Source organism: Tursiops truncatus, chromosome 14, assembly GCF_011762595.2.
Source record: "Tursiops truncatus isolate mTurTru1 chromosome 14, mTurTru1.mat.Y, whole genome shotgun sequence".
Lineage (NCBI taxonomy): Eukaryota > Metazoa > Chordata > Mammalia > Artiodactyla > Delphinidae > Tursiops > Tursiops truncatus.
Genome location: NC_047047.1, coordinates 11,375,218 through 11,402,050, shown reverse-complemented (window position 1 = coordinate 11,402,050; position 26,833 = coordinate 11,375,218). Strand labels below are relative to the sequence as shown.

Here is a 26,833-nt window from a genome sequence, read left to right as displayed (position 1 = left end):
GAGAACTGAGGAAACCATTTGGATTACTAGCAAAAAATACCACCTCGGCCCAACTCTGGAGAGAAAAGGCTAACACTCCGGAATCGGAATTATCTAAAGACATTTTCGTTCTTCATGTCTTGCCTTTAGCTCAGCCTGGCTTCGGTGACAGAATAAAGGAAGAATCTTTCTAATGGAACCTGGGACTCCAGTGGTCATAACTAAACACACCTCCTGCCCCCCCTCAAAAAAAAACCCCATAATATAAGGGAATATAAAGAAAGGCCCTGGGCAGGCACTTAATAAACACAAAGGCTTCACACTGTATCTCCTCTCCAATCAGACCCCTGGGGGGAGGCGCTAGCATCACGTTTCACAGATGAGGCACTGGGTCACAGAGAAGTGAATTTCCCAAGATCACAAAGGTAGTAAGAAACAAGCAGGATATAAGCCCTGAATCACTCCCATGTCCTAATTCTAAACCTATCCTTGGGAATTCCCTGGTGGCCCAGTGGTTAGGACTCCGGGCTCTCACTGCCGAGGGCCCAGGTTCAATCCCTGGTTGGGGAACTAAGATCCCTCAAACCGCGAGGTGCAGCCAAAAAAGAAAAAAAAAAAGAAAGAAAATAGAAAGAAAAAAACCTACCCTTGCTCCCCAGGAATCAGAGGAGGGAGAAACCTGCCCAAAGACATTCACAGGCCTCCCCTGAGCTGCACGCCCTCTTCTATCTAGAACAGAACTGTTAAAGCCTGGGGTATGATTCATCAGCAAAACCCAGCCTCTGAGCCAATGGCAGAAATAATGAAAAGAAACTTTAAACTGAGATTTTTAAGTAAAGCTATTTTTACTTTAGAGGCAATGGAATTTAACTTAAAGAACTCAAAGGAACAAAAAAATCAATACATTTCTAACTCACTGACCATTCAGCTCTATCTGCATTGTCCAATACGGCAGCCACTAGCCACGTGGAGTTTCCAAGGGCTTCCGAGCACTTGAAAAGTGGCCAATGCGACTCGGAAACTGAATTTTCCGTTTTGTTTGGTTTTCATTTAAAAGCTGAAGCACTGTAAAGTATGTTTCCACCAAGTACAACATTACTGTTTCGGTAGATGATGTTTTCACTTTAACTACCACGTGACCTCAGATGTTGTTGTTAGAGGGTGGCGTGCATGTCAGGCGCGTGTGCTACTTCTGGAATTAGACATAAATGCATCACTGTTCTACTGGGGGACAACAGATGGATTCAGCTCATGTGAATTTTTTTCCAGGCACTGATGAAACATTATAATGTGTTTATTATGCACACAGCCAACTTACAGAGATTGCTAGGTAAATCATAATTGGTAAATAACGTATAATTAGTCCTCTAGTTAAAAAAATGAGTATGAACAAACTTTTAAGTTTAAAACAAAGGCATTCTACTGACACGGAATTGAGTGGGGATGCAGAAGCTAGAACTATGACCAGACAATAAAGAAAAAAATAAGCACTAGAAGAAGACGTGTCACAAATTTCCTAACAAACGGCAATTACGATTTGCTGTGGCAGGAAAAATGAAGTTTGTTGTGTAAGGAGACATTTTCAGCAAATACATAATGAATTTGATAGGTGTTTTCCTCTCAATAGTCTAAAGAGAAGCAATGGAATTAGCGGCTGAAATCAGAATTAAAAACTCAACAAAAAAACTTTCAACATATTTTTCTTAGGATCTGAGCTTGTAACTTTGGTCAGCTATAAAGTGGCTTGGATTCTTACATACACACGCAAAACGAACATCCTTTTAGATGGAAATGTGGTAATAGAAATTATTTTGAGGAAAAGACTAAAAAGATATTTTATAAAAAGTGAACAATCTTTAGTTAAGCCATCAATAATTGCCCATAGAGTACAAAGCATTTCTAACAATATTAAAGATTGATTCAAAACCGGAAAATTTTGAAATATTTTTCCTTAGCTTTAGATGAGTTGAGTGACATAAGAGATGATGCCCAATTAATACTTTGTATGTTTTGCCTCAAAAGATTTCCAAATATAGGAAAAAATTATTGTCAAATTGCAGCCTAAAATGCAAACTCGTGGTGAGGATATTTCCTAATCTTTTACATTTGTCCAAGAAGAATTTCATCTACATGTGAAAAGTCAGCTTCTATCATGACAGACATTACTTCAGCTAGGTTGGGTTAAAATCTGGATTTACTGGGATTTTAATAGACTGACGTTTGCTTTATTGCTTTATTTTGTTGTACCATACGTATTGGAAACATCTGCTTCATTGCATGATACATTTTTTTTTTTTTTTTTTTTTTGCGGTACGCGGGCCTCTCACTGTTGTGGCCTCTCTCCCGTTGCGGAGCTCAGGCTCCGGATGCGCAGGCTCAGCAGCCATGGCTCACGGGCCTAGCTGCTCCGCAGCATGTGGGATCTTCCCAGACCGGGGCACGAACCCGTGTCCCCTGCATCGGCAGGCGAACTCTCAACCACTGCGCCACCAGGGAAGCCCGCATGATACATACTGAAAACATTTGCACTCAGTATGGATACAGTTGTTGAAATGGTTCAGTATATGCTTGCAAATGCTACAATGGTTCGCAGGTATAGAACCATGAAAGAAACACAAGATGATGAATTTAATGATTCTGTGTTCTTTGCCAATGCTCACTGACTGAGAGATGGAAGAGTTTTACAAGGTTTCCCCGTACTGTAAACTCCAGTTCACATTTTCTTAAAATAAGAGGAATGCTTGTCAAATCGTTCTTTTCATGCAACTATTCCCTCATTCAATAATCAAAGATAAAAAATACAGTGTGGTTTACATTTTTTCACCTATAACCACGCTGCATATGAACAAGCTAAATTTCAAGCTCCAAGGAAGTCGGAAAAAAAGATCTTACTTGTGATGTAGACCAACAGGTGTGAGAATTTGTGTTCCAACTTCATAATATAAGTCAATAATAATGATTTTACATAGTTTTATGACTCAGTATGCATAAGATTTTCCTTGTAACAGACAACATTATGCAAACTGGCTGCAAAAACTAAAGAAAAATTTGAAGAACACTTTGTTGATAATGATAAATTTAGGGTTTCTTTTCAATGTATTCAATACCTCCTCTGAATTCAATATTAATAATACTGAGTTGACACATGAGTTGGTGAATTTACTTAACTTGGACATAGTTTTAAAAATGATATGCTTTTGCTTCAAAGTCAAGTCAATTCTTCTCATGTTATGAACCTGCTTTGTCAATGTACATGTGACTATTAAAGGAAAATTATATTCTGGTATTTAATACAGTTATTGAAAAACTTTTACGTTTGTCAGAATGACTTGTGTATGTAAATCTACCTTTTCAACCACACATTTTTATGAAATTAAAAATTAGACTAAACTAAACTAAACTAAACTAAAAATTAGACTTATGAAAGTCTAAACATAGGACTTCCAATGAAAATTTAATATCTGAGCTTAGTTGTGCTATAAATGTAAAATATACACACCAGATTTTGAAGACTCGGAAAAAAAAAGAATATATAAAAGAATATATATATGGGGTATTATTAATTACATGACGTTTTGGATTTATTTGGTTAAATAAAATATATTATTAAAATAAACTGTACCGGTTTCTTTGCACTCATTTTAATGGGGCTACTAGGCAATTTATAATGACACATGTGGCCAGCATTCTATTCCTGTTGGCCAGCGCTGGTCTGCAGAATGCCCTTCATCTGAAGCCCTCATTTCCTGTACAGAACCCAGTCCGGTTTCTACCGGAAATCTCTAGCATTTGTTCCCTTTCCAAAAAAGGCCCATTTGGGAAGCAGCCACAAATGGAGGTTTAGTCGCATCGCACACGAGATGTGAGAAACGCTCACAAGAGGAAAAGAAAGCTCCAATCAGGGCCAGGAGGACAGCCCTTGAGCGCTCTGAGACTATGGCCATGGGGCCCTGATGAATTTCTAAAGCTCCTGGAAGTGACAGGCATGACAGACTGTACAGGGTCCAGCATGGAACCCCATCAGGGCCCTGGGAAGCCTCGAGGGAGGCCCAGGCACACTGCCCACGGGGCCCGTTTGTACAGATGAGAACCGTCCTGGCTCGACACTAACTGCTACGGCCACGGGCAACCTGGCTGTCTTCTCTGACTGCCACCTGAGATGACATTTTTTTAACTTTCTGGAGCTCTTTTGAGCCATACAAACTATGGGAGAGAGACAAAATGACAAAGGTAATCATTCCCTCCTGGAATTACTACAGTCCCTTGCAGGACACCTGAGAGAACGAAGGAAGCTTATGAGAATGATGACAACCTCTAGTCTGCATAAGTCACGTCGTCATTTATAAGGTGTCATGACAGACCACGCCGCGTGCTGCAGAACAGCAAAGGGCAGGTGTGATCACCTCCCTCCCCACAGATTCTGAGTGGTACCGTCCAAGGTCACAGAGGTCCGGATACCTATTCAGACCTGCTCACGACTCCAGCTCTGCACTCTCTTCACCCTATTATAGCTGCCAAGTATGCAAATATAGAGAACATTACTTTTTACAGCACCCTCTGCTTTCTACTTCAAAAACAGAATTCAACCTCTATCTTTAGGAAAAAAAATCATCATAGAATAAAGAATGAGTAAGCATTTTATAAAAATTTCCAAATGGGGCTTCTCCGGTGGCGCAGTGGTTGAGAACCTGCCTGCCAATGCAGGGGACACGGGTTCGAGCCCTGGTCTGGGAAGATCCCACATACCGCGGAGCAACTAGGCCCGTGAGCCACAATTACTGAGCCTGCGCGTCTGGAGCTCCACAACAAGAGAGGCCGCGATAGTGAGAGGCCCGCGCACCGCGATGAAGAGTGGCCCCCACTTGCCGCAACTAGAGAAAGCCCTCGCACAGAAACGAAGACCCAACACAGCCAAAAATAAATAAAATTAAAAAAAAAAATTTTCTAAATGGACAATCTGGATAAATAATCGTGTGCTACTTCTAGTTCTGCTGAAACAACTGTTTGCACTCTAAATGTATAAATATGTAAGAAGACTTCAGAAAGCCTCGTTCTCCTTCAGGATAGCTGGTAAATCATGAAAATCCGTCAAAGGAAGAAGTGGATACATAAGTTAGTGGGGGCAGTGAGTCGGAACAAAAAGGTGGAAATATTCCTACCAGCACTCAAACTAGTAAACAGCTAGAGAGCCCGGAAAGCTGTGCGACTGGGGAAAAGGGCGTTTGCTTTGGGTCAAGACTTCTAGTGTCTTCTTACCTAAATGATTCACTTGGCTACACACACATGTTCACAAGCCACTGTGGAGGGAATGCTGGAGACCTGATTTGGGGGGCCACACCCACCTTTCATTTATACAGTGTGAACTCTGACACGTGCATTATTCCGGGCCTTTATGTAAAGTAACTCAACTAATCCTCACAACAACCCTGAGGTAGCTGCTATTATCATCCTCGTTTCACAGAAAAGGAAACTAAGGCATAGCGTCAAACGCTCACTCTGTGTCACCGTGCTACACGCTTTACGTCCATCACAACCTCTTTAGGAGGGAGGCACCGAGGCTTAGAGGGATCAGAACATTTGCCCAAGCTGCTAAGAGCTGAAATTAAAACCCAAGCTGCTGATCCTAGATCTTATCACTGTATAAGGCTGCTTCCTTCCGCCTTATGACACGGTTCTTTTGGCACCTGGCTGTAAGCCCACTGCTCAGAGGTGGGTGGTGCGGTAGACACCGGTATATTCTGCCCAGGTGTCCCTTCTGAGGGACCCCTGGCTGCCGAGCTTTGGCTGCCAGGGGCTTAGGCGCGCCTCTTCTCCGGGGACCAGCCCGTGCCTAGAAGCGCCGGGGAAGCTGTGTCCCGCCCAAAGCCGGTGGCTGGGCGACGTCAGAGTAGAGAACGTGGAGGGGCTGTTCACTGCTGTTCAAGCTCCATGGAGTCAGGGAGAGGCGAGACTTCAGCTGAAACCACCTCCTCGCTTCGCGTCTTCCCCAGATGCCCTGCCCTTGGTTCTCAGCGCGTTTCTCCTGCAAGCCCTCCCCTTATAAATCACTTCCCAGAAGCCCTGTCTCAGGCTCTGCTTCTAGGGAGCCTCAACTTAAGGGACAGACAGGCACGTACGGCCAAGTTTGGACTGGGACTAAAAGCTGATCTTTGCTGGCTTTTTAAATAAAAGTGTCTTCTCCCTTTAAAGACGACCTCACACTTTTGCTTAAGTGCTTCAGGATGAAAGCCCAAAAGGTTCAGGTGAAAAATGGAAAACACGGGTCTTAAAGCACACTTACTTCACTAAAGAAGCTTTGCGACACAGTTTGTCAGCTCCCCTGTAGTAATTCACCAACTGCATCAGGCCAGGCTCGTGACCTGTGAAGGGAAGAAGAGGCTTAGAAGGGAAACAGACAATTTCTCAAGTGGGAAATGACAATGTCAGTACCAGCGCGCAGGAGGGAGAGCAGGGTCACGCTTAGCTTGTCTGTCTCCCCTTTCAGGACTGGGTGTTGGAAAGGGAGCGATTCAGTGGCCCGGCCCCTCTACGCCCCTTTGCTCAGCATCTCACTGGCAATTCTCACCCTCCCCAGAGTGGCTATTATGATACCGCCATCGTAGGTCTGCCAAAGACCACTGCTGCCTCTGTTTTTTCTTCTTTGGGTGGGAGAGTATTTTCTATTTCGCCTCTCCTGGATCCCCACTGCACTGCACACATGGCTTAACACATATGGAGTTAGTCATCTCTGTACAGTAAGGACTTAAACAGTTAGGCTTTTGATGTTGCTACCCTTGCTTTCTACAGTCATCAAGGAAGGTAGGAGAACTACGATCCTGCTGTTTTCAAGCATGTCTCCCTGTGCAAGCTTCTAGGAGGGCCACTAGATGCTCCAAGAGGCCGTGTCTGTAAATTCAGAAGCCCTGAGGATGTTCTGTGCGTCCTCTCACAGGGAAACCCATTTTCCATAGATTGTACCGCATGCCCCCTCCTCTTTAAAATTAGGGCAAAAGGATACAAATAAAAACAAAAGCCTCAATTAAAAAACAATTTATTATAGTATAGTTGACTTACAATACTGTGTTAGTTTCAGATGTACAGCAAAGTGATTCAGTTATACATATATATATTTCAGATTCTTTTCCATTATAGGTTATCACAAGATACTGAATATAGTTCCCTGTGCTATCCAGTAAATCCTTTTTATTTTTTATGTAGTAGTGTGCATCTGTTAGTCTCATACTCCTAATTTATCCCTCCCCCCCCTTCCCCTTTGGCAACCATAAGTTTGTTTTCTATGTGTGTGTCTGTTTCTGTTTTGTAAATAAATTAATTTGTACTATTTTTTAGATTCAACATATAAGTGATATCATATATTTATCCTTCTCTGTCTGACTTACTTCACTGAGTATGATAATCTCTATAAAAGCCTCAATTTATGTTTAACATCTTAACAAAATGCAGTTTTCAGCAACACAAAGTAGAACCCAACAATGGGAGCTTGAACTGAAGATGCCAGAGGTAAGAATAATTCATCTGGGAACAGCATACAATCAAATAAAAAGTTTCAGGCGCTAACTAGCTCTCACCATCTCCCTGGACAGATGGACTGGTTCACACCTGAACTACCCACCTTCACATCACCAAGGCAGCAGCATTCCTTGGCCTTTATCCGCTGGGCCATCTCCTTGGGTTTCGAACTGTGTGAGAGGTAAATATCCTTAACAATGAAGGCATATTATAACCATCTGGTTGTGGGATGCTGGTTTTTTTGTTTTGTTTTTCTTTTTGTTTTTTCTTCTTCTTTGTTTTTTAAGATGCTAACCTTTTAAAAAATGTTTATTTTATTGAAGTATGGGGGGGGTTTGGCTGACATTCTTTTTAGAATTTTTCTTTTTTTAAATTTTATATTGGACTATAGTTGAGTTACACTGTTGTGTTAGTTTCTGGTATACAGCAAAGTGATCCGGTTATACATATGTAATAGTTTGCATCTGCTAATCCCAAACTCCCAATCGGATGCTGTTTTCTTTCCCATAAAAAGCAAATGTTCCCTGAGCAGTTGCTGACTTCATGGTACCTGCTTAGGATTCGGACCTTCTAGGACTCTGCTCCTAACCCTAATCCTACACCCTAGTCCTGAGCCCCACAGCAACGCCGATCACCCCTGCAAAGAGCCGTTTTTGTCAGTTTTTAATTTTAGGATTCCACCTAAGCTCTTTCAGCTGGGCACTGACCAGTCCAAAGAGGAAAGTCAGGCAGGCAGGGGAGCAGACAGAGCAAGGAGGAAATAAACGTTCTCAACTGTAAGCAGGTTTTCTTCTTTCAGGGAAGATATTCTTCTCGCTGAGGGCTTCCTGGGGAGACAGTTTAACAAAAGGGAATCAATCTCCAGGCCCATTCTCTGTATTCGAAGGTTTCTGGGGGTTGGATTCAGCCCTTCCATGGAGTCCCCAACACACATCATAAATTTGTATAACAATAAAAAGTTGTCCATGGTCTCATTTCAAAGAAAAAATATCAGGAAGACTAGGCTGAAACCCCCTTCATTCCTCAAATCATTACAGTTCTACAGGCTCCCACCCAACTGTGCTCTGTCAGCTCACCAAGGGCTAGTCAGTTCCAAATGGCTATTTTCAGTCTTTGCCTATTCAACCTCTCCAACCCGCTGACCACACCTATTTCTAAAAACTGTCTCCTCTCCTGGACATACAACTGTTCTCTCTGGGATGCCCTCCAAGGCAGAGATGACTTTTCCTCATTATTTTCTCCCCTTCTATCTTTGGCAGTACGATGGGGTGCCCACCCCAGGGGAATTTTGGCAGGGCACATGGCGACCCTGAGTGAGGCTGCAATTCCGGATGACTATGCAGGGAGGAGAGGCCGTGAGACTATGTGCAGGTCAGTGGGATGTAAATGGCAATGATCTGCACAACTTCTGGATTACGTCATCTAAAAAGGAGCCGTTGGTCCTCTCCTTCCCCCTGCCTCTTCCTACAGGGGAAGATGTAGGCATGGGGGCGCCAGCTTCAACCGTGTCAATGAAGGGAACTCCCTCGGAGACAGTAGGGCAGAGAAACCTGGGTCACGTAAAATCTGCATTCAATGCGCAAGTGTGAAAACGTGTTCTTTGGTGAAACTAAGGGAAGGTCTAAAATCAGACACCCTTCCGCCCTTCCCCGGGCTGGGCTCACTGCTGAAGCTTCCGTTTTCGCAATCCAGAGGTCTTTTCCAAATCCCCTGCCGCTTTATCTGAGCCTTCGGGGAGCTGAATCCTCAGGGTTTTCAACACACACAAGCTCCCCTCCCGAGCCAACACAGACAGGGCGGAATCCCCCGTGGAGGAAATTTGCAAGATGGTCAGCCGCCGGCTCCGCGGAGCCTCGCCCCCCGGCGATCTGCCCAGCCGACCTGCCCGATTTGGGGGCGTCAGGACCGGGGAATCCGGGGAACGCGCGGCATTGGCTCCCCGCTCCCGAGGCCGACGCCCCCGGGGCTGCAGGGCCGGGTCATTGTCAGGAGGCAGCCGCCGTCCCGGGGGCCCTCACCGACACTCCCGCCCCGAATTCGATTTGGGACCCGAGAAGGCATGAAAAACGACGGCCTTAGCCCTTTAGGGATGCATTTTTTTATCCGCCCGAGGAACGACAGAGTGGAAGGTTTCTGACCTTAAGACAAAAGCGCTCGTTCTACCGGGAGGAGCGGGAGGGCGCGAAACGGGGAAGCTCACCCAGTCTCCCAAAGGGCAGCCGGTTCCTTTCTCCCAGCATCAGGTTGAACCTGGGGTTGTCCCGCCGCAGCCTCTTCCAGTGGCCGGTGGCGAGCAGCAGCCGGGAGACCTCGGCGTAGACGCTGCTGTTCTCGTCGCGCACCACGAAGGTGTACATGGCGAAGGGCCGCGCGACCGGGCCGCCCCGGCAGCCGCCGCAGGAACCAGCCGGCCAGGCGGCGGCTCAGCGTAGGAACCGCCCGGGCGCCAGCCGGGATCTGGCCCCGCCGACCCCGCCCGCACGCTCCGGCCGCGCCGCCGCGCCCGGCCCCCGCGCAGCTAGGGTTCCCCTGGCGGCCCGCGCCCGGGTGCCCGCGCGTCGGCCCGAGCGGCGAGCGCAGCCCGGACGCCGCGCCCACCGCCGGCGCAGCCCCGCCTCCGGCCCGTGATTCCGCGCGGCCAGCCCGGCGGCGGGCGGGGGGGGAGTCTGTGCTCCCGGGGCGTGCCCCGCACCCTCCCTGAGCCGGCTGCCGGCGGCGGAGGATGCGGGGGCTGGAGGAGGGGCGCGCGGCTTGAGCTGCAGCCTCGGGAGCCGGTCCCCAGAGGGACCGGAGGGTGGGGCAGTCCTCCCGAGCCCAGGGTCACTGCTGGGGGCGGAGGGGGGCGGCGGTGCCAGCGGAAGATCCCTTTCTAGGGGGCTTGCTCCGGTAGCTTCCCACCCACTATTTCAAAGGGACGTTTTATGGATAAAACCAAAAAGTTCTGCGGCCCCATCCTGCGTCCAAGATGCGCTTCTTTGGCCTTCCTGCTTAAAGACGGCGGAGAACCAGAAGCGTTCCGGTGGCTGTTGGTTTCCCTTTGGGTCGAATGCTCCTTTCACCTGCTGAGACCTCCTGCGTGGCACACAGCCAGGGGGTGACTTCAGATTCCGCCGGGCGCTTGCACACAAGCTCTGGGGAGCCCTGGACTCCGCCCTGCGGTTTACCGGCGTTGGGTCACTCGCTTTCTCTTCTCCGGAACGATTTCCCCTTTCGAGTGTGTGCGTGGCGGGGTTCTTGAAAGCCCCTTCGGCCCTGATCTCACTCTGACTTCCTTTTAGGAAACGATTTTTGGTCCATTTGAGGGACAGAGAAAGGACTCTATCAGATTTCCCGTAAACTTCCTACACTTCCGCATGAGATAGCCGCATCAGCCACACGCCTCATATCTTTTACTCTTTAGAGAAAGAGCATCCTGGGACGTCTCCCCGTCCTGCTCTCCCTGTGCTCACGGTGTCTAATTAGCATATCGTAAAGGCGCTCTCCTCTCTCCCGTTTTGCCCACGTTCCCAGCGGCGAGTACTCGCTTATTCTACACCCAAGCCTCCAGCTCGGCAACCGCTGGAGGGAAGCTCGCTCAGAGGAGGAATGCGGCAGACTCAGGAGTGCCGGGTTGGTTACATTTCCTCACCCCCCCCCCAACCCCGCCCCCAGCACTCAGACATCCAGGAGGAATAAGAGTTGGTAGAGGGTTTCCCTGTTGGCGCAGTGGTTGAGAGTCCTCCTGCCGATGCAGGGGACACGGGTTCGTGCCCCGATCCGGGAAGATCCCACATGCCGCGGAGCGGCTGGGCCCGTGAGCCATGGCCACTGAGCCTGTGCTCCGCCACGGGAGAGGCCACAACGGTGAGAGGTCCGCATACCGCAAAAAAAAAAAAAAAAAAAAAAAAAAGTTGGTAGATAGTTCTCCAGCTTCCTCACCCCTCCAGTGAACGAACCGGCAGGGAGGCATATATCCTACACCCTACTTCGAGGTCATCTGCAGAAGCGTTCCCGTTGTCCACAGCTTGTAACCCGCTCATTCACGCACCTTCTCTTGTTGGAGTCCTTCCTTTTCCTGGTTTACTATACCACGTCTCTTGGGATCACTTCCCAAATAAACTACTTGCTCTCAAATCCCTGTACCAGGGCCCCCTTTTTGGGGAACTCAGGCCCAGACATTGTAGCTGCTTCTCTTCACAGCCAGTCATCCCGGAAGTGACACCCACTTTCATCGTGCCCCCCACCCCCGTCCTCTTCACTCACTCAATCCTCCTGCATCACCCACTCACCCCGGCAAGCTGGCTTCTCTCTGTGCCACTCCGCAGCCACGGATGTCATTAGGAACATCAGCGACCTCTGAATTTCCAAATCCAGTAGTACTTCTCTCCTTTTTCTCACCTACACTTTGCAGTGAACATCTTTTTTGTTTGTTTTAGTTCTTGTACAGCACCCCTTTTCTTAAGAATAGAATCCATCTTTCCCCTTGGAGTCCATTTTATGTGATTCTGTTGGGATTGACACTGACCATTCTGGACACAGGAAAATGAATATCTTGGCCCAACAGGACTACTCCACCCCGTTTGCCATTGTGATTGGAGAAACATAGGAGAGTGATCCAAATTTGGCGAATCTGATTCTCTCCGGGATTTTTCTACCTGAGCTATGGAGAAAGACTCTCTTTTTTCCCCCAACTGGAGTTGCTTAGCTGGAAGATTGTGTGGGACAGCGTGCAGCTCTCTTGCTATCTTACAGAGGGAACACCCTGTCTGAGAATTCAGCTTCCCATGCTCCTTTGCATTAGGCCTGGCCATGTGGATATATAAATATCTTCATTTACTACATGTAAATGAAGTACTGTGCATTTCTTCCTAGTCTGGACCTTAGAATTTGCACTTGCCTTCTCCTTCTTCTCTTGGAGGCAGGATACACAGTCAATAACAATAGTGGGACAAAACGTTGTAAGACATTTACCAAAACTCATTATATGCTGCGTTATAAGGTAAGCCTCGACAAATTTCAAAGAACTGATATAATTTTGAGCGCTTTCTCTGACTGCAGTGGAATCAAGCTGCTTGGACATCAGGTAAAACCCTTCAGTAGCCCATGAGTCAACGAAGAAATCGCAACAGTATGAAAAAAATTTTTTTAACTGAATGGTAATAAAGATGTGGTGTATCAAAACTGGTAGAACGCAGACTGAAGCTGTGCTTAAATGGAAATTTACATTCTACAGAACTTATGTTAGAAAAAGAAGAAAGACTGAGAATCAATTATCTAAGCTTTCATCTCTATTGTCATCTGTTTCATCTATGAAAAGAATATCAAATCAAATCCAAAGTAAGTGGAAGGGAAGAAACCAAGGAAATAGAAAACGGAACAGTTTTTGAGAATTGACAAGGCAATTCTAAAATTTACACGGTAATGCAAAGGATCAAGAATAGCAAAGACAATCTTGACCAAGAAAGTTGGAGGACTTAATACTACCAGATATCAAGAACTGTAAAATTATAATATTTAAGTACAAAGCTATAGTAATTACGAAACTATGATTTTGGTACAAGGAGAAACAAATAGACCAATGGAAAGAACCTATGCATATATAGTCACTTTGTTTATAACAAAGGCAACATTGCACATCAATAGGAGAAAGGATGGACTTTGCAATAAATGGAGCTGGGTCAATGGATATGCACTTGGAAAACAAAATTAATCTTGACCTCTACCACACACAAAAATCAGTTGCAAAAAGAAAAATACTAGTTGCAGATTCATTGTGATATAATGCATCTAAATGTGAAAAGTGAAGCAATAAACCTGCTTGAGGAAAACAGAAAGAAGAAAAATGTTTATGATCTTCCGCTAGATAAAGATTTCTCAAAGCAGACACAAAAATCTCTATGAATAAAGGAAAAAACTGATAAAATGGCAACCTTAAAATTATGAACTTTTATTCATCAGAAGACATCATCAAGAGAATAAAAAGGAAAACAAGAGAGTAGAATATGTCTGATGTGTGTGTGCGCGTGTGTACATATGTATCTGACAAAGGCCTCATAGCTGAGATATACAAGGAATTACAAATCAATAATTTAAAAAACTGAGGGGAATTCCCTGGCAGTCCAGTGGTTAGGACTTCACGTTTTTCACTGCCAAGGGTGCAGGTTCAGTCCCTGGTTGGGGAACTAAGATCCCACAAGCCACGCACGTGGCACGGCCAAACAAACAAACAAGAAACTGGGAAGCCAATTAACAAAAGAATTGTTCTGGATAGTCTAAGGGACAACCCAAGAGGTAAGCCCTCAGAAAAGAGAAAAATTGAAGAAAAGGCACCCTGAGAAACTAAAAAAGGAATATATTTGGCTAAAAAGCAGGCCCACATACACCTAATAGTTGTAGGGCAAGAGTACAAAGGGAAGCCATATGTCTAAATACTTTGAAGTTATAAACAAGCCGATAAGCTGCTAAACAATATGCTATCTTCCTACCTTACAAATATACATTTACGAGAATGACCTGGAGGGTCAGGATTTTAATAATTTTCAGACTCACAGGAGTTCCATGCCAGACCCTGGTAATACTGGAAGGGGTGACCCTGGCCCCTGTCCATGGCCCGCCCCCTTGACTCCATCCTACACTGTGAGGGGTTGGTTGTGCATCACGCGCGGGGACTCCGTAGCCAGGAAATTCAAGCTCTGTCCACTCACCCAACACCTCCCACAAACAGCTGCCTTTTGGCCACCACTCAGGCCTAGAGGCACACACACCAGCCATGCCATTGACCCTTCAGAGAATGGACTCAGGGAAGAAGCCTGTATAGGCCCAGGCCATGAGCTGGGCTATTTGGACAGTGAAGCATCAGGTTCTCAGGTACCCAGAATAGTCTAGAAAGGGGGAAGGTTATAGTCTTGGGGTGCCCATATCCCCTTGACCTCACAGATGTCTCACTCATAGGGAGGGACGTGGCTAGCATAGGGCCAGACTTGGAGCCTCTAAAGAAGGACTTTTCTTACATAGACCTTAGGTTGACGCTCCTAAGATACAAGCTGCAAAATCCTCAACTACCCTTTCCCCTCTCTCTGCTCTTTGTGTCTCCTACTTGGACACCAAACAACTCAAAACTGTCTGTCTCTGACACCACCGCAATCATTCCACGCTTCGGTTACTACGCCTGCCTCTGGCTGCTCTTCTTGCTTTCGCCCCTCTACCTCCCCTCTTCCGTGAACATCATTATCAGGTTAATCTTTCAAAAACACAGCGTTCATCACGTCTATCCACCCATCGAAAACTGCAGTGGCTCATTGAAGCCAGCATCCTCAGTTTCAAATTCATAGCCTTTCATTAAGTCTTCCCATTGGATCTTCCCTGCCGTGTTACCCACACTCCTTCATCCAAAGTCTTTGAAGTGCCCTGATCATCATCAAGGTCAAATGAAAGTCTGTTTCATTGTTGAGTGTGTATTAACCCTCCCTAAACGGATGGACCATATACCACATGGATCATAAAGTCCCTATTAATCAAAACATTTAATGAGCCAGAGTTTTGTATCTCACAATCGTGCTGAGTAAAATAAGACTTACTATTTCTTTAGCCTGAGGTCTCGGTAGCTCTTAAGCACTTTGCAGGTAGAACTGCCATACCCTTCAGTGGAGCCCTTGACCCCCTCCTTTAGGAAGGCCCGTCACACTCTTCTGCTCCCAGAGAACCGGAATCGCGGTTCTCAAGATGCTATGCACGAGATGTTACACTCACTGGATAATTCTTGTTTTTTTTTTTTTTTTTGGCCACACCACATGACTTTCGGGATCTTACTTCCCCGACCAGGGATGGAACCCAGGCCAGGGCAGTGAAAGTGCCAAGTGCTAACCTCTGGACCACCAGGGAACTTCCCTTAATATTCTTTGAAGAAAGAAGGAAAAAAAAAATCTAATTGTGAACACGTGATGGGAGATTTTTTTTTCTCCCAATTAGGATGTTAAACAATAAAATGAAATGCTTTCACGTACCAGAAGAGTTTACTTGCAAAAGCTCCTTCTGCCTTTCTTTGACAGATTGATTGCAGCAAACTCTTCCTGCATAGCATACTGTACAAACGTTCATGGACCACATAAGTCTTTTTTTTTTTTTTTTTTTTTGCGGTACTCAGTCCTCTCACTATTGTGGCCTCTCTCGTTGCGGAGCACAGGCTCCAGACGCGCAGGCTCAGCGGCCATGGCTCACGGGCCCAGCCGCTCCGTGGCATGTGGGATCTTCCCGGGCTGGGGCACGAACCTGTGTCCCCTGCATCAGCAGGAGGACTCTCAACCACTGTGCCACCAGGGAAGCCCTCACATAGATCTTTTTTATGTAAGGTTTCTCCCCAGTCTCTCCCTGTCCGCTTCATCCATCCCAGGGCTGCCCACGCTTCCACAAAAGTAGATGTGGCCTGAGTCGGAAACACCAGTTTTTCCCTCCGGTGTTTCCTTCTCCTGCATATCTCATACTACTCCACACTCACACCAAACACTTCACTTCCGACATTTGTGGTCACCAAGTATGTGGAGGTTTTCCACACCCCAAGCGATTCTCTGTGACCACCAACAGGTCCACCCAGTCCTGACACTACCCCATGGTAGCGTCAGATCCCACAGGTTAAGCGCTCAGGTCCACAAGACTGCCTCCACCACCACAGCACACACTTCCAGCGCCAGCCTCAAGCCCAGGTTGTCATCTGTGCTTCTGACCAGTGGGCTGTAGGTCAGAGGATCCAATGAACTTCTTCCTTGGGTTTGATTCATTTGCTAGGGCGGCTCACAGAACTCAGAGAGACACGTTTATCAGTTTACTAAAGGGTATAATAAAGGGCAGAGATGAACAGTCAGATGAGGAGATATACAGAATGAGGTCTGGGAGGGTCCCGAGTGCAGGCACCTCTGTCCCCGTGGAGTTGAGATGAGTCACCCTCCTAGTATGTGGATGTGTTCACCCACCTGGAAGCCCTCTGAACCTTGTACTATTGGCATTTTATGGGGGCTTCCTCACGTGGGCATGCTGAATTATTAACTCAATTTCCAGCCCCTGTCTCCTCTCTGAAGGATGGAGGGTGGCACTGAAACTTCCAAGCTCCTAATAATCATGATTTGGTCTTCCTGACAACCAGCCCCTATCCAGGAGCCATGGAGAAGCTCACCCAGAGTCACCTCAGTAGAACTCAAGATGATCCCAGGGCTCTTATCACTTAGGAAATTACAAGTGTTTTAGGAACTCTGTGCCAGGAGCCAGGAGCAGAGACCAATATATATTTGACCTTTTTTACTTTTTCCCCCCAAGCACCAAAATGTTTAACAAAAAGACTGCATAAATTATCTGTTTTATTTTTCTGTGTTAAGTTCTTTCGTGCCTTTGATATTACAAAGTGAACATCTGCTTCAAAAATTTCTGTACTGTATGATGTCCGAAATATCCATAATAATAATTATTATACACATTCATGTGTACACATACAAACATATGCATCTAAAAAACAATTGTAAAAGGGAAGCACAGTCAGAACCTATAGTTAAAAGTATAAAAAAAGTACTCGAACCATACCTGAAATATGCGTCCGTTGTTGAATCCGCTTCTAATCCCGCCCCAACTGCGAAGGGATTGCCCAGTCTATAGACAAGCATAGAGACCAATAAATTCGTGGAAGAGCTGCCTAAATGGGGCATTCTTTAGATAATGTGATTTTAAAGAGTTTCAATAAATATCAGTGATAAATGAGAGATTTGGGTTGCTATATTTGACCTTTGAATAACATGGGTTTTACCTGCCCAGGTCCACTTATACATGGATTTTTTTCCCCAATAAATACAGCATGATACCATCCATGGTTCGTTGAATCCATGGATTGGAACCGTGAATAGGGAGGGGCGACTGTAAAGTCATGCTTGGATTTTTGAGGGCGTAGGAGCCAGTGGCCTTAACTGCCACTTTGTTCAAGGGTCAACTGTATGAATTTTCTATTACCTCACAGGGGCCTTTGTAACAACAGCTTGAACCTTGCGGCAGAGAAAGGCCCTTGAAGGGTGGTTCTATATGCAATTCCTGGTATATACCTCTTGCAGTCAAGTTCCTTAGAGTTTCAGGGATGAGACATGCCCAGGTCATCCGTGGTATGTGGAACGTGGGTACCCATGAATACGGCACCAGGAGGAAGGATGGGGGAGCTCCTCGCCCCTCCATAGACATCCCACATCCCGCTCTCCCAAAGGTCTCACATGAGCCAGGAAGGGGCTCAGTCTCTCTGGAGACAGTGTCCTCAGCTCACACAGCTGGTCCCTTCCCTTGTTCTCCTACCACTTCAAATGCCCTAAGAAGCGCTGGAGAACATTCCAGGCTACTTAAACTCCAGCCGTAGAGAGGGACTTGGAGTTCCAGAACGAGGGCCTGAGCTTCAGGCTGGGTGTCATTTAGAAATCATGAGGCCTGAGGTTTTTATTAGGATGACAGAGCTTGGAGTCACTTTCTTCAGAAGGTGACTGTGTCTGGGATTGTGACTTTGCTCAGGCTGTGTGACAGAGAGAAGACAAATCAGGCTCTGGGGCCACCAGGCCTAGGCTAACATCCCACCTCAGCCACTGACTCTCTGTGTGACTTGCGACAAGTTACTCAACCTCTCTGGGCCTCAAATTGTATCATTCATTCATTCATTCATACATTTATTTGGCTGCTCCGGGTCTTAGTTGCTGCATGCGGAATCTTTTTAGTTGCCGCATGCGAGATCTAGTTCCCTGACCAGGGATCGAACCCAGGCCCCCTGCACTGGGAGCGTGGAGTCTTAGCCACTGGACTGCCAGGGAAGTCCCTCAAATTGTATCTTTGAAAAATGGAATAATAATGTGACATTGGTGAGGACTAAGTGACATGTGAAACGCCTAAGGCATGCCTGGCATATAATCAACTCTTCATAACTGAGAAGTTACCAAGTTCGGATGTTGCGTGTACGTGTAATATAACGTTTCCGTCAGAAGGAAAACAGTCTGTAGGGCGAGGATATCCTTGCTGGTGAGCATGAAACCTCCATTTCCAAGTCTTCAAGATGAGCAGTCTCCAGACACAGAGTTAAGATGGTGATATTCAACTTCACACATCTTTTAACACTCTCTCCAGCCCAGATGCTCAGCCCGCACCCTACACCAGCCAGGGCCCCCCTGCATGTCCTGGTGCTGCCTTTTTAAGGCAGTGAGGTGAGCTCTGGACAGGACAGCTCCCTCCCCATCAGATTCCTGCCAGACTCCGAGAATGGGCTGGGTATGCAGCCCATGAACACAGACGAAGAAGAGACCTATGTCCAACCGTGGAAAGGATACAGAGCCATGGAAATGGGACCAGTAGAGGCCAGGATGTACCCACGATTATGACTATGGGACAGAAGGACTGGAGGAAGCTACGAAGTGTGTCAATGGTTGGTAATACCGGGACTGGGTTTTCTGCATTGCATTTTATGTCAAGGGGTGTCTGCTGATTAATAGCTTCAACATTGACTGAACCAACCTGCTCCGCCAGTGTCGCACTCTGCTGTTCTCACCCAGCTCATTCGTGCAGCCGAAGGACACCAAAATCGACGGACTAGGTTGTGAAGTCCTCGGAGGAAGGCACCTTGACTTTCTCATCTTTATGTCCATCCAAATATTTCTCAAAACTAGGACAAAAGTATTTTCCATTTGAATGAACTTATTAATGCTAAGATTACGATGACTGATGTGTTGGTATTTCTAGCAGCATGGGTGCGTGGTTGAAACAGAGACTCTGGAACACAGGAAATGCCTTCTTCTCAAAGCATGAACTGCTCAATCGATATTTAACAAATCCTTGTTCTAGACATCGCTTGAGGCATGGAGGACACAAGACAAAGTCCCTGCCCTCGCAGAGCTTCTGTTCCTGGGGAAGCTTGGATTTTACTGGATTCAGAGAGAGGAATTTTAACTGGAGGAGCACAAATTCCCACAGTCTCCGCAGCTGCAATTCTGGGTTGGGGTGACAGATGTAAGGGACAACAATACCTTCAGAGATCGTCCTTTGCATGATTTCAATCCTTTTTATTTATTGAGACTTTTATACTTTTATGGCATAGCATGTCGTTTTTCCTGTAAATGTTCCATGTGTTCTTGAAAAGATTGTGTATTCTCCAGTCATTGGGTGGTGTATTCTATATATACTAGTTAGGGTGCATTTGTTGATAGTACTGTTCATGTTTTGCTCATTTTATGACTAGTTGTTCTATTAAATATTTAAAATGGGGTCTTGAAATCTACAACTGTATATGTTGAGTTGTATATTTCTCCTTTTAAATCTGTCAGTTTTAGCTTCATGTATTTTTTCACTGACCAGGGATTGAACCCGGGTCCCAGCAGTGGAAGCACCTAGTGCTGACCACTGGGCCACCAGGGAATTCTCTAGCTTCATGTATCTTGGAGTTCTAGTGTAAGTGCATTTACATTTTAAGTGTTACATCTTTCTGACAGATGGACCCTTTTTATCATTATGAAATGTCCCATTTTGTCTCTGATGATATCTAAACTGGGGAGCTTAAAACAACAGAAATTGATTCTGTCACAGTTCTGGAGGCTAGAACTCTGAAATCAAGGTGTTGTCAGGGTCATGTTTTCTTTCAAGGCTCTAGGATTCTCAAGGGAAGGATGTTTCCCTGCCTGTTCCTGGTATTTGCTAATTGCCAGTAATATTTGATGTTCCTTGGCCTGTAGATGCATCACTCAGATCTCTGTCTCCATCATCACATGGCGTTCTCTCTGTGTGTTTGTGTCCAAATTTCTATTTTCTTATCAGTACATCAATCATTGGATTAGAGCTCACCTTAATTCAGTATGACCTTGTCTTATCTTGATTACATCTTCAAAGACTCTATTTCCAAATAAGGTCATATTCACAGATTCTGAGTAGACATGAAATTTGGGGGGAATGCTGTTCAACCCCATACAGCACTCTAGCTCTCTTTGGGTTACTATTTGCAAAGAGTATCTTTTCCCAAAATTTAACTTTGCATTTATTTGTGTTTTTGAATCAGCGTTGTGTCTCTTGTAGACAGGATTGGACTTTGCTTTTTTATGCAGTCTTTCAATTTCTGCCTTTTGATTAGGGTGTTTAGATAATTCAGATTTAATATAATTATTGATATTGTTTGTTATATATTTGTCATTTTTCTATTTATTTTTTATTTTCTCCTTTTTTTTTAAAATAGGATTTACTCGTTTTTTTCCTTAATTTATTCATTGATTTAGGGCTGTGTTGGGTCTTCATTTCTGTGCAAGGGCTTTCTCTAGTTGTGGCAAGCGGGGGCCCCTCTTCATCGCAGTGTGCGGGCCTCTCACTGTCGTGGCCTCTCTTGTTGTGGAGCACAGGCTCCAGATGCGCAGGCTCAGTAGTTGTGGCTCACGGGCCTAGTTGCTCCGCGGCATGTGGGATCCTCCCAGACCAGGGCTTGGCCCTCCCCAGCTCTCCTGCCTCTGGGAAATCACTTTCACTGACAAGGACCCTGAGTGTGGGCATCATCCACTGCTCCAAATGGAGTGAGCTCCCTTTGATGGCAACAGCAAAGTTGCTGGTTCTCACGGTCCTTCCTCCCTGACAGTACTCCACATTGAAGGGATAGACAGGATCAGACACAGACTAGAACGCCACAGATTTCCACCAAGTCCAGCATTTGCTAAAGCATAAACACTTCTCAGATTGTTGAATGCCTATGGTCAGTTTCCAGAGCGCTGAAATGATTGTTTGGGGGCAATTTTGTCCATCTTTATAGTTGTTTTTAGGGAAGAGCGTTTGACAATCTCCTCACTCAACCATAGTCAGAAGTCCTGCCTGAAATCATTATCCTTCCCAACACTTCTGTATTTAATTCTTTGAATCAGATTCCTTCTGGTTTAAGTACCTAAAGTGCTTTCTGTTTTCCTGATCAGGCACGACTCAAATGTCATATAGTCTTTAGGAACTTATTGTAAATCTAGGAATGAGTGATAATTTGAATAGGAAATAATTCTCAAAGGTTTGGCACCATTCACCTGCCCCAGCCTTTGGTTTCCTCACTTGTAAAGAGAAGTTCATAATACTTACCTAATTAAGTTGTTCTAGGAAGTAAGTGAGATGACGTATAGGAAACACCCGGGACACAGTACAAACCTTAAATACATGTTTAATTCTATTTTCCCTCCAGTTTAAGACCCCATTTCTTTTATTGTTCCCACAAACAGCAGCCTGAATATTCACTCACAAACCAGATTCTTGTGAAAATCTACACATGAGGAAACTAGAAAGAAGCCAAGTTAATTAAACTGCTTAGTGATTCATCGTCTGGCTTTCAGATGCCTAATTTCCTTTCAGTTGCCCACAACAAAACTTTTTGAAGACCGATAGTCGAGTCTTATTTTTATGACTGAATTGATTAAAACGTTTAGATTCTTTCTCGGACTGTAATCTGGTTCCTATTCCTGTGAATAAGCAGGACATTCAATCCCGCAGGCGCAGCAGACTTTGAATAGCTCCATGCATAAATTATGATGTTTGCTTGTTAGCAATACTGTCTGTGACGTAAGTAGCAGAGTCAGCTAACAGATGGTGGGAGATGCCACAGTTTTGAACAGTAGTATGGATGTAAATAGATTACTGTTGCTGGTTTTAAAAAACTGGATATTTTACATTTAGAGTGAATCCAGTATTCTGCTCTTTGGCTTGGAAAGTGGAGAGCATCTTCCCATCAAGGTAAGCAAAAATGTCCATGTTTTCCCCCTTGCTGGTTCTCTATGGGTGGCTATGCTCTCAAGATTGTCAATCAAGATGGATCATAGGGTTTTTACAACTCATGCTCTTGGCATAAGATGATGCTGGCTGATCTCTAGGCATACTCAGAAGCAGGAATAACCATGTTTTCCTTTTTCTTATGTGTTAAACTCTTTCTTATCTGGAATAACTTATTTTATGGTTTTTGTTTTTCTGTTTGTTTGGTGGTTGTTGTTGTTTTGGCTGCATTGGGTCTTCGTTGCTGCACATGGGCTCTTCTCTAGTTGCAGCGAGCGGGAGCTACTCTTTGCTGCGGTCCTTGGGCTTCTCATTGCGGTGGCTTCTCTTGTTGCGCAGCACGGGCTCTAGGCACACGAACTTCAGTAGTTGCAGCATGCAGGCTCAGTAGTTGCAGCACGCGGGCCCTAGAGCGCGAGGGCTTCAGTAGTTGCAGCGTGTGGGCTCAGTAGTTGTGGCACTCAGGCTTAGCTGCTCTGTGGCATGTGTGGGCTCAGTAGTTGTGGCACTCAGGCTTAGCTGCTCTGTGGCATGTGGGGTCTTCCTGGACCAGGGCTCAAACCCGTGCTCCCTGCATTGTCAGGTGGATTCTTAACCACAGCGCCACCAGGGAAGTCCCAGGAATAACTTATTTTATAATATGTTTTGGTGTGTTAAAATCTTTCATGAACAGAGTTCACACTAGAAACATTATGTGGGTATCCAATTTAAAAATGAGAAAGAAGGTTTTTATAAAATAAAAAAAAAATACTAAATAAAAACAACCTTTTTAAAAATTTTTAAATTTTTTGATCACTGAGACAGTGGGCCAGGATTCTGTAGCTCCTCCCTGCTACTCTATAAGCACTACAGGTGGTGTTGACCACCTGTAGCTATGCAGAGGGAGGGGCCTCATTCCTCTGGGAGGTTCCCAGGTATGTCAGCGGAGTCTGCCAAACGTGACCAAATGGTTTAAGCAACACAAAAATAGTGTGTGTTGGAAGACAACTGTTTACCTGAATCCAAGGGCATAAGCAATGTCTTCAGGACTTGGTCTTACTTGCTCCATCCCTTGGCTACCCTTGCTGTCTCCCTCCAAGAGTAGACACCACCCGCCACACCATCGGGGGGCAAAATGGCTGCCAGCAGCTCCAGGCGCATAGTCTGGCTCTCAACGGGTTTGGGGGGTCAGCTTTAATTGGACAGGCTGAGATCATTTGCTCTCCCTGAATCAATACATGTAGCCAGGGGAAGAGACTTAGCCCGGCTTCCCCAGAAGCAGAGACTGAGATAGTGGTTTGGGGGCACAGGATGTACTGAAGGAGTGCCCTTCAGGAAAAGCCTGAAGGGAGGACAGGGGAGGGGAAGGAGAAAGGACCTGGTCTCAGGACCAAGTCTAACCTGGTCTGACCCACAGGATATGACCATGGAGCACAAACTGCATCCTAGATCTGCCTCCCCTAAAGGCAAGGGGGCCTGACCATTTACACTCCATGTCATTCAGCCATTGGCTACAGTCCGCTCTGTCCAGGGGGAAGGAATTACTCCCCAGGGAAAGCAGCTCTGTCAGGTCAGAGCAGTTCCCGGGAGAGGGGAATTGGCAGCTCCTACTCACAGCACCAGCTGCACTGCTGGTGACAGTGTCCGAGTGGGCACCACTACCTTAACTTTAGAGGGACTCTTCCCGTATCCCTCCACACCCCACCCCTGTGGGAGCATGCCTGCTTGGCTGACACAGATTTCTCATAAAACTTGTGGGTTTTCTTTTTGTGTGTGTGAGTCTCCTTGGGATTAACTCCGTTAGATGAAACACACTACAAATCTTTGAGATAAACCCTTCACTACCTTGAGCTCCTGCATGGAGGCTGAGAAACACTGCTCTTAATCTCCCCTTATTGTTTGATTGAGAGGATCTGAGAGGAACACCCAAATCTCTTTAAAGGGACCTTTGTATGACTGAACAAAACTCCTTTGATTTTCTTGAGGTATTACAGAAGGTTGTACTTACACAGATATAGATAACCAACATGGGGGTGGTGGTAAGTAACCGTCTCCACCACACAATGGTTTTAAAGGCAATTCCCTCTTAATCTTTGCCTTAGCTTCTTGGTTATTCTCAAGCACTTATTTTTCCCTATGAACTTTTCTGTCATTATTGTTGTCCCATATGACTATTTTTTAGCTAGCTCTAAACTCATTGTGATAGAATGGCAGTAATGTCCATACATATTAATGTTGGGAGGATTCTTAGTTCTATGATACTAAGTCTTCCTATCCAGACGTGTTATATCTCTCAATTGATTCAGTTTTTATGTCCTCTAGAAGATTTTATTTAAGTTAAATCATGCCTTTCATGTTAAATTTACTTCACGTTGGATATTGTTACTACTACAATGAGATGTTCTTCCATTTCCAATTTTTGTTATTACAGAAAACATATGCAACCATTTAAACCAAATTTTCTTTTTAAAGATTTTCTTTCCTAAAATATCATGGATGATTTTGCCTATTTTAAAATTTAATTTTAACTTAATTTGATTTTTTTGGTTTAATTGCATTAAATAGAACTTTGGGAAATGTTGAATCATAGTGATAGATGCATAAGTAGTTTGAAACTGATTTTGATGAAATTGGCTCTGCATTTTACTCTTTAGTCTAAAGCTTTCTCTTGGTAAATAATCTTTATCATGTTTAAGTATTTTACTTGGAAATCTTTTTAAAGATTAGGAATAGCCTTTTTACTATTTATTGATTTAATGTTATCATATTTAATTCATTGATTAAATATATTGTGATCATTTATTTTTAAAAGATTAGACTTCTTAATTTTCTTAAACAGTTTTGGAATTACAGAAAAATTAAGAAAGTAGTATGAGCTCCGTGAACCCAATTTCCCCTATTATCAACATCTTATATTAATATGGTATATTTGTTTTAATTAATGAACTAATATTGATACACAATTATTAAATTTTTATTATTTATTTATTTATCTATGGCTGCACTGGGTCTTCGTTGCTGCACACGTGCTTTCTCTAGTTGTGGCGAGCGGGGGCTACTCTTCGTTGCTGTGCGCGGTCTCCTCATTGCAGTGGCTTCTCTTGTTGCGGAGCACGGGCTCTAGGCCCACGGGCTTCAGTAGTTGTGGCACACGGGCTCCGTAGTTGTGGCTTGCAGGCTCTAGAGTGCAGGCTCAGTAGTCCTGGCACACGGGCTTAGTTGCTCCGCCGCATGTGGGATCTCCCCGGACCAGGGCTCGAACCCATGTCCCCTGCATTGGCAGGCGGATTCTTAACCACTGCGCCACCAGGGAAGCCCTCACAATTATTATATAAAGTCAATCCTTTATTCAGATTTCCTTAGTTTTTACCTAGCATCCTTTTTCTTTTGCAAGATTCCATTCAGGATGCCACATTAAATTTAGTTGTCATGTGTCCTTAGATTCCTCCTGGCCATGACAGTTCCAAAGGTTTTCCCTGTTTTTGATCACCTTGATCTAAACAGCTTTGAGGAATCCTATTTCAATTCATCACTGTTGATGCTGACCTGGATTGCCTGGCTGAGATAGCGTCGTCAGGTTTCTCTACTGTAAAGTTACTCTCCCCCATACCCGTTCCTTCCAGTTCTCTTTGGAAGGAAGTTGTTATGCACAGCTCACACTTAAGGACTGGGGAGTTATTCTCCCCCTTCTTGAGGGTGGAGTTGCTATAGAAATTATTTGGAATTCTACTGCATGGGAGATTTGTCATGTCTATGAAGTAACCCTCTTCATCTCCAGTAATATTTCTTGCCTTCGGTCTACTCTGTATGACATTAATTATAGCAAAACAGCTTTCTTTTAGGTAACATTTCCATGGCATGCTTCTTTATTTTACTTTCAATCTCTCTCTGTGCCCTTAACTATGTCTCCTGTAAGCAGGATTACTGTATTATAATTAGAATGAATTTGTTTTACCTAGACTGACAATTTTAGTCTTTTACTTGATGAATCCAATCTGTTTACATTTAATGTAATTAGATGTATTTGTGTGTGTGTATATATACTCTCTTACTGGGATGACTTTTCTATTCGGCATCTGTTTTATGCCCATTTTCCTCCTTTTCTTGACTTTAAAAATCAATCAAAATTGTAATTTTTCTGTTATTTCCATGTAATAACTTTTTAATTACACATTCCTTCACTTTTTTAGTGGTTTACCTAGAGATTATAATATATGTCCTTACATTATTATAGTTTAACACAGATGATTATTTTTACTAATTTCTTAATGATGCTGCAACCCTAGAACACTCTGACAACATTTACCCCATCCTGCTCTCTGAGTTATGATTGTCATGCATTTTATCTCTTTTTCTGTTTTTGGCCATGCCTCACGGCTTGAGGGATCTGTGTTCCCCGACCAGGGATCGAACCCAGGCCCTCGGCAGTGAGAGCGCCGAGTCCTAACCACTGGACCACAAGGGAATTCCCTGTCATGCATTTTATTTTTTTAACACCTTTATTAGAGTATAATTGCTTTACAATGGTGTGTTAGTTTCTGCTGTATAACAAAGTGAATCAGCTATACATATACCTACATCCTCATATCCCCTCCCTCTTGCGTCTCCCTCTCTC

General features: G+C 44.8%; 2 protein-coding genes across 5 annotated transcripts in view; one reads left to right on the top strand and one right to left on the bottom strand.

The window, feature by feature from the left end:
• TTL (tubulin tyrosine ligase) overlaps window positions 1-10,801 on the bottom strand; it is a 37,366-nt gene extending 26,565 nt beyond the window's left edge. Inside the window, exons 1-3 of one of the 4 annotated variants that reach the window (XM_073791143.1) lie at window positions 9,689-9,827; window positions 7,592-8,315; window positions 6,260-6,338 (exon numbers count right to left, since the gene is read on the bottom strand). In XM_073791143.1, the coding sequence (XP_073647244.1) occupies window positions 6,260-6,321 (62 nt within the window). In that variant the 5' untranslated portion in view covers window positions 6,322-6,338; window positions 7,592-8,315; window positions 9,689-9,827. Of the gene's footprint in view, window positions 1-6,259; window positions 6,339-7,591; window positions 8,316-9,688 lie in introns of all 4 variants that reach the window. The other 3 variants (XM_019931045.2, XM_019931046.3, XM_019931042.3) reach the window with 3 other exon arrangements.
• Window positions 10,802-24,245: 13,444 nt separating this feature from the next.
• LOC109549290 (uncharacterized) overlaps window positions 24,246-26,833 on the top strand; it is a 37,779-nt gene continuing 35,191 nt past the window's right edge. Inside the window, exon 1 of the mRNA XM_033838684.2 lies at window positions 24,246-24,257. Coding sequence (XP_033694575.2) covers window positions 24,246-24,257 — 12 coding nt within the window. The remainder of the gene's footprint in view (window positions 24,258-26,833) is intronic.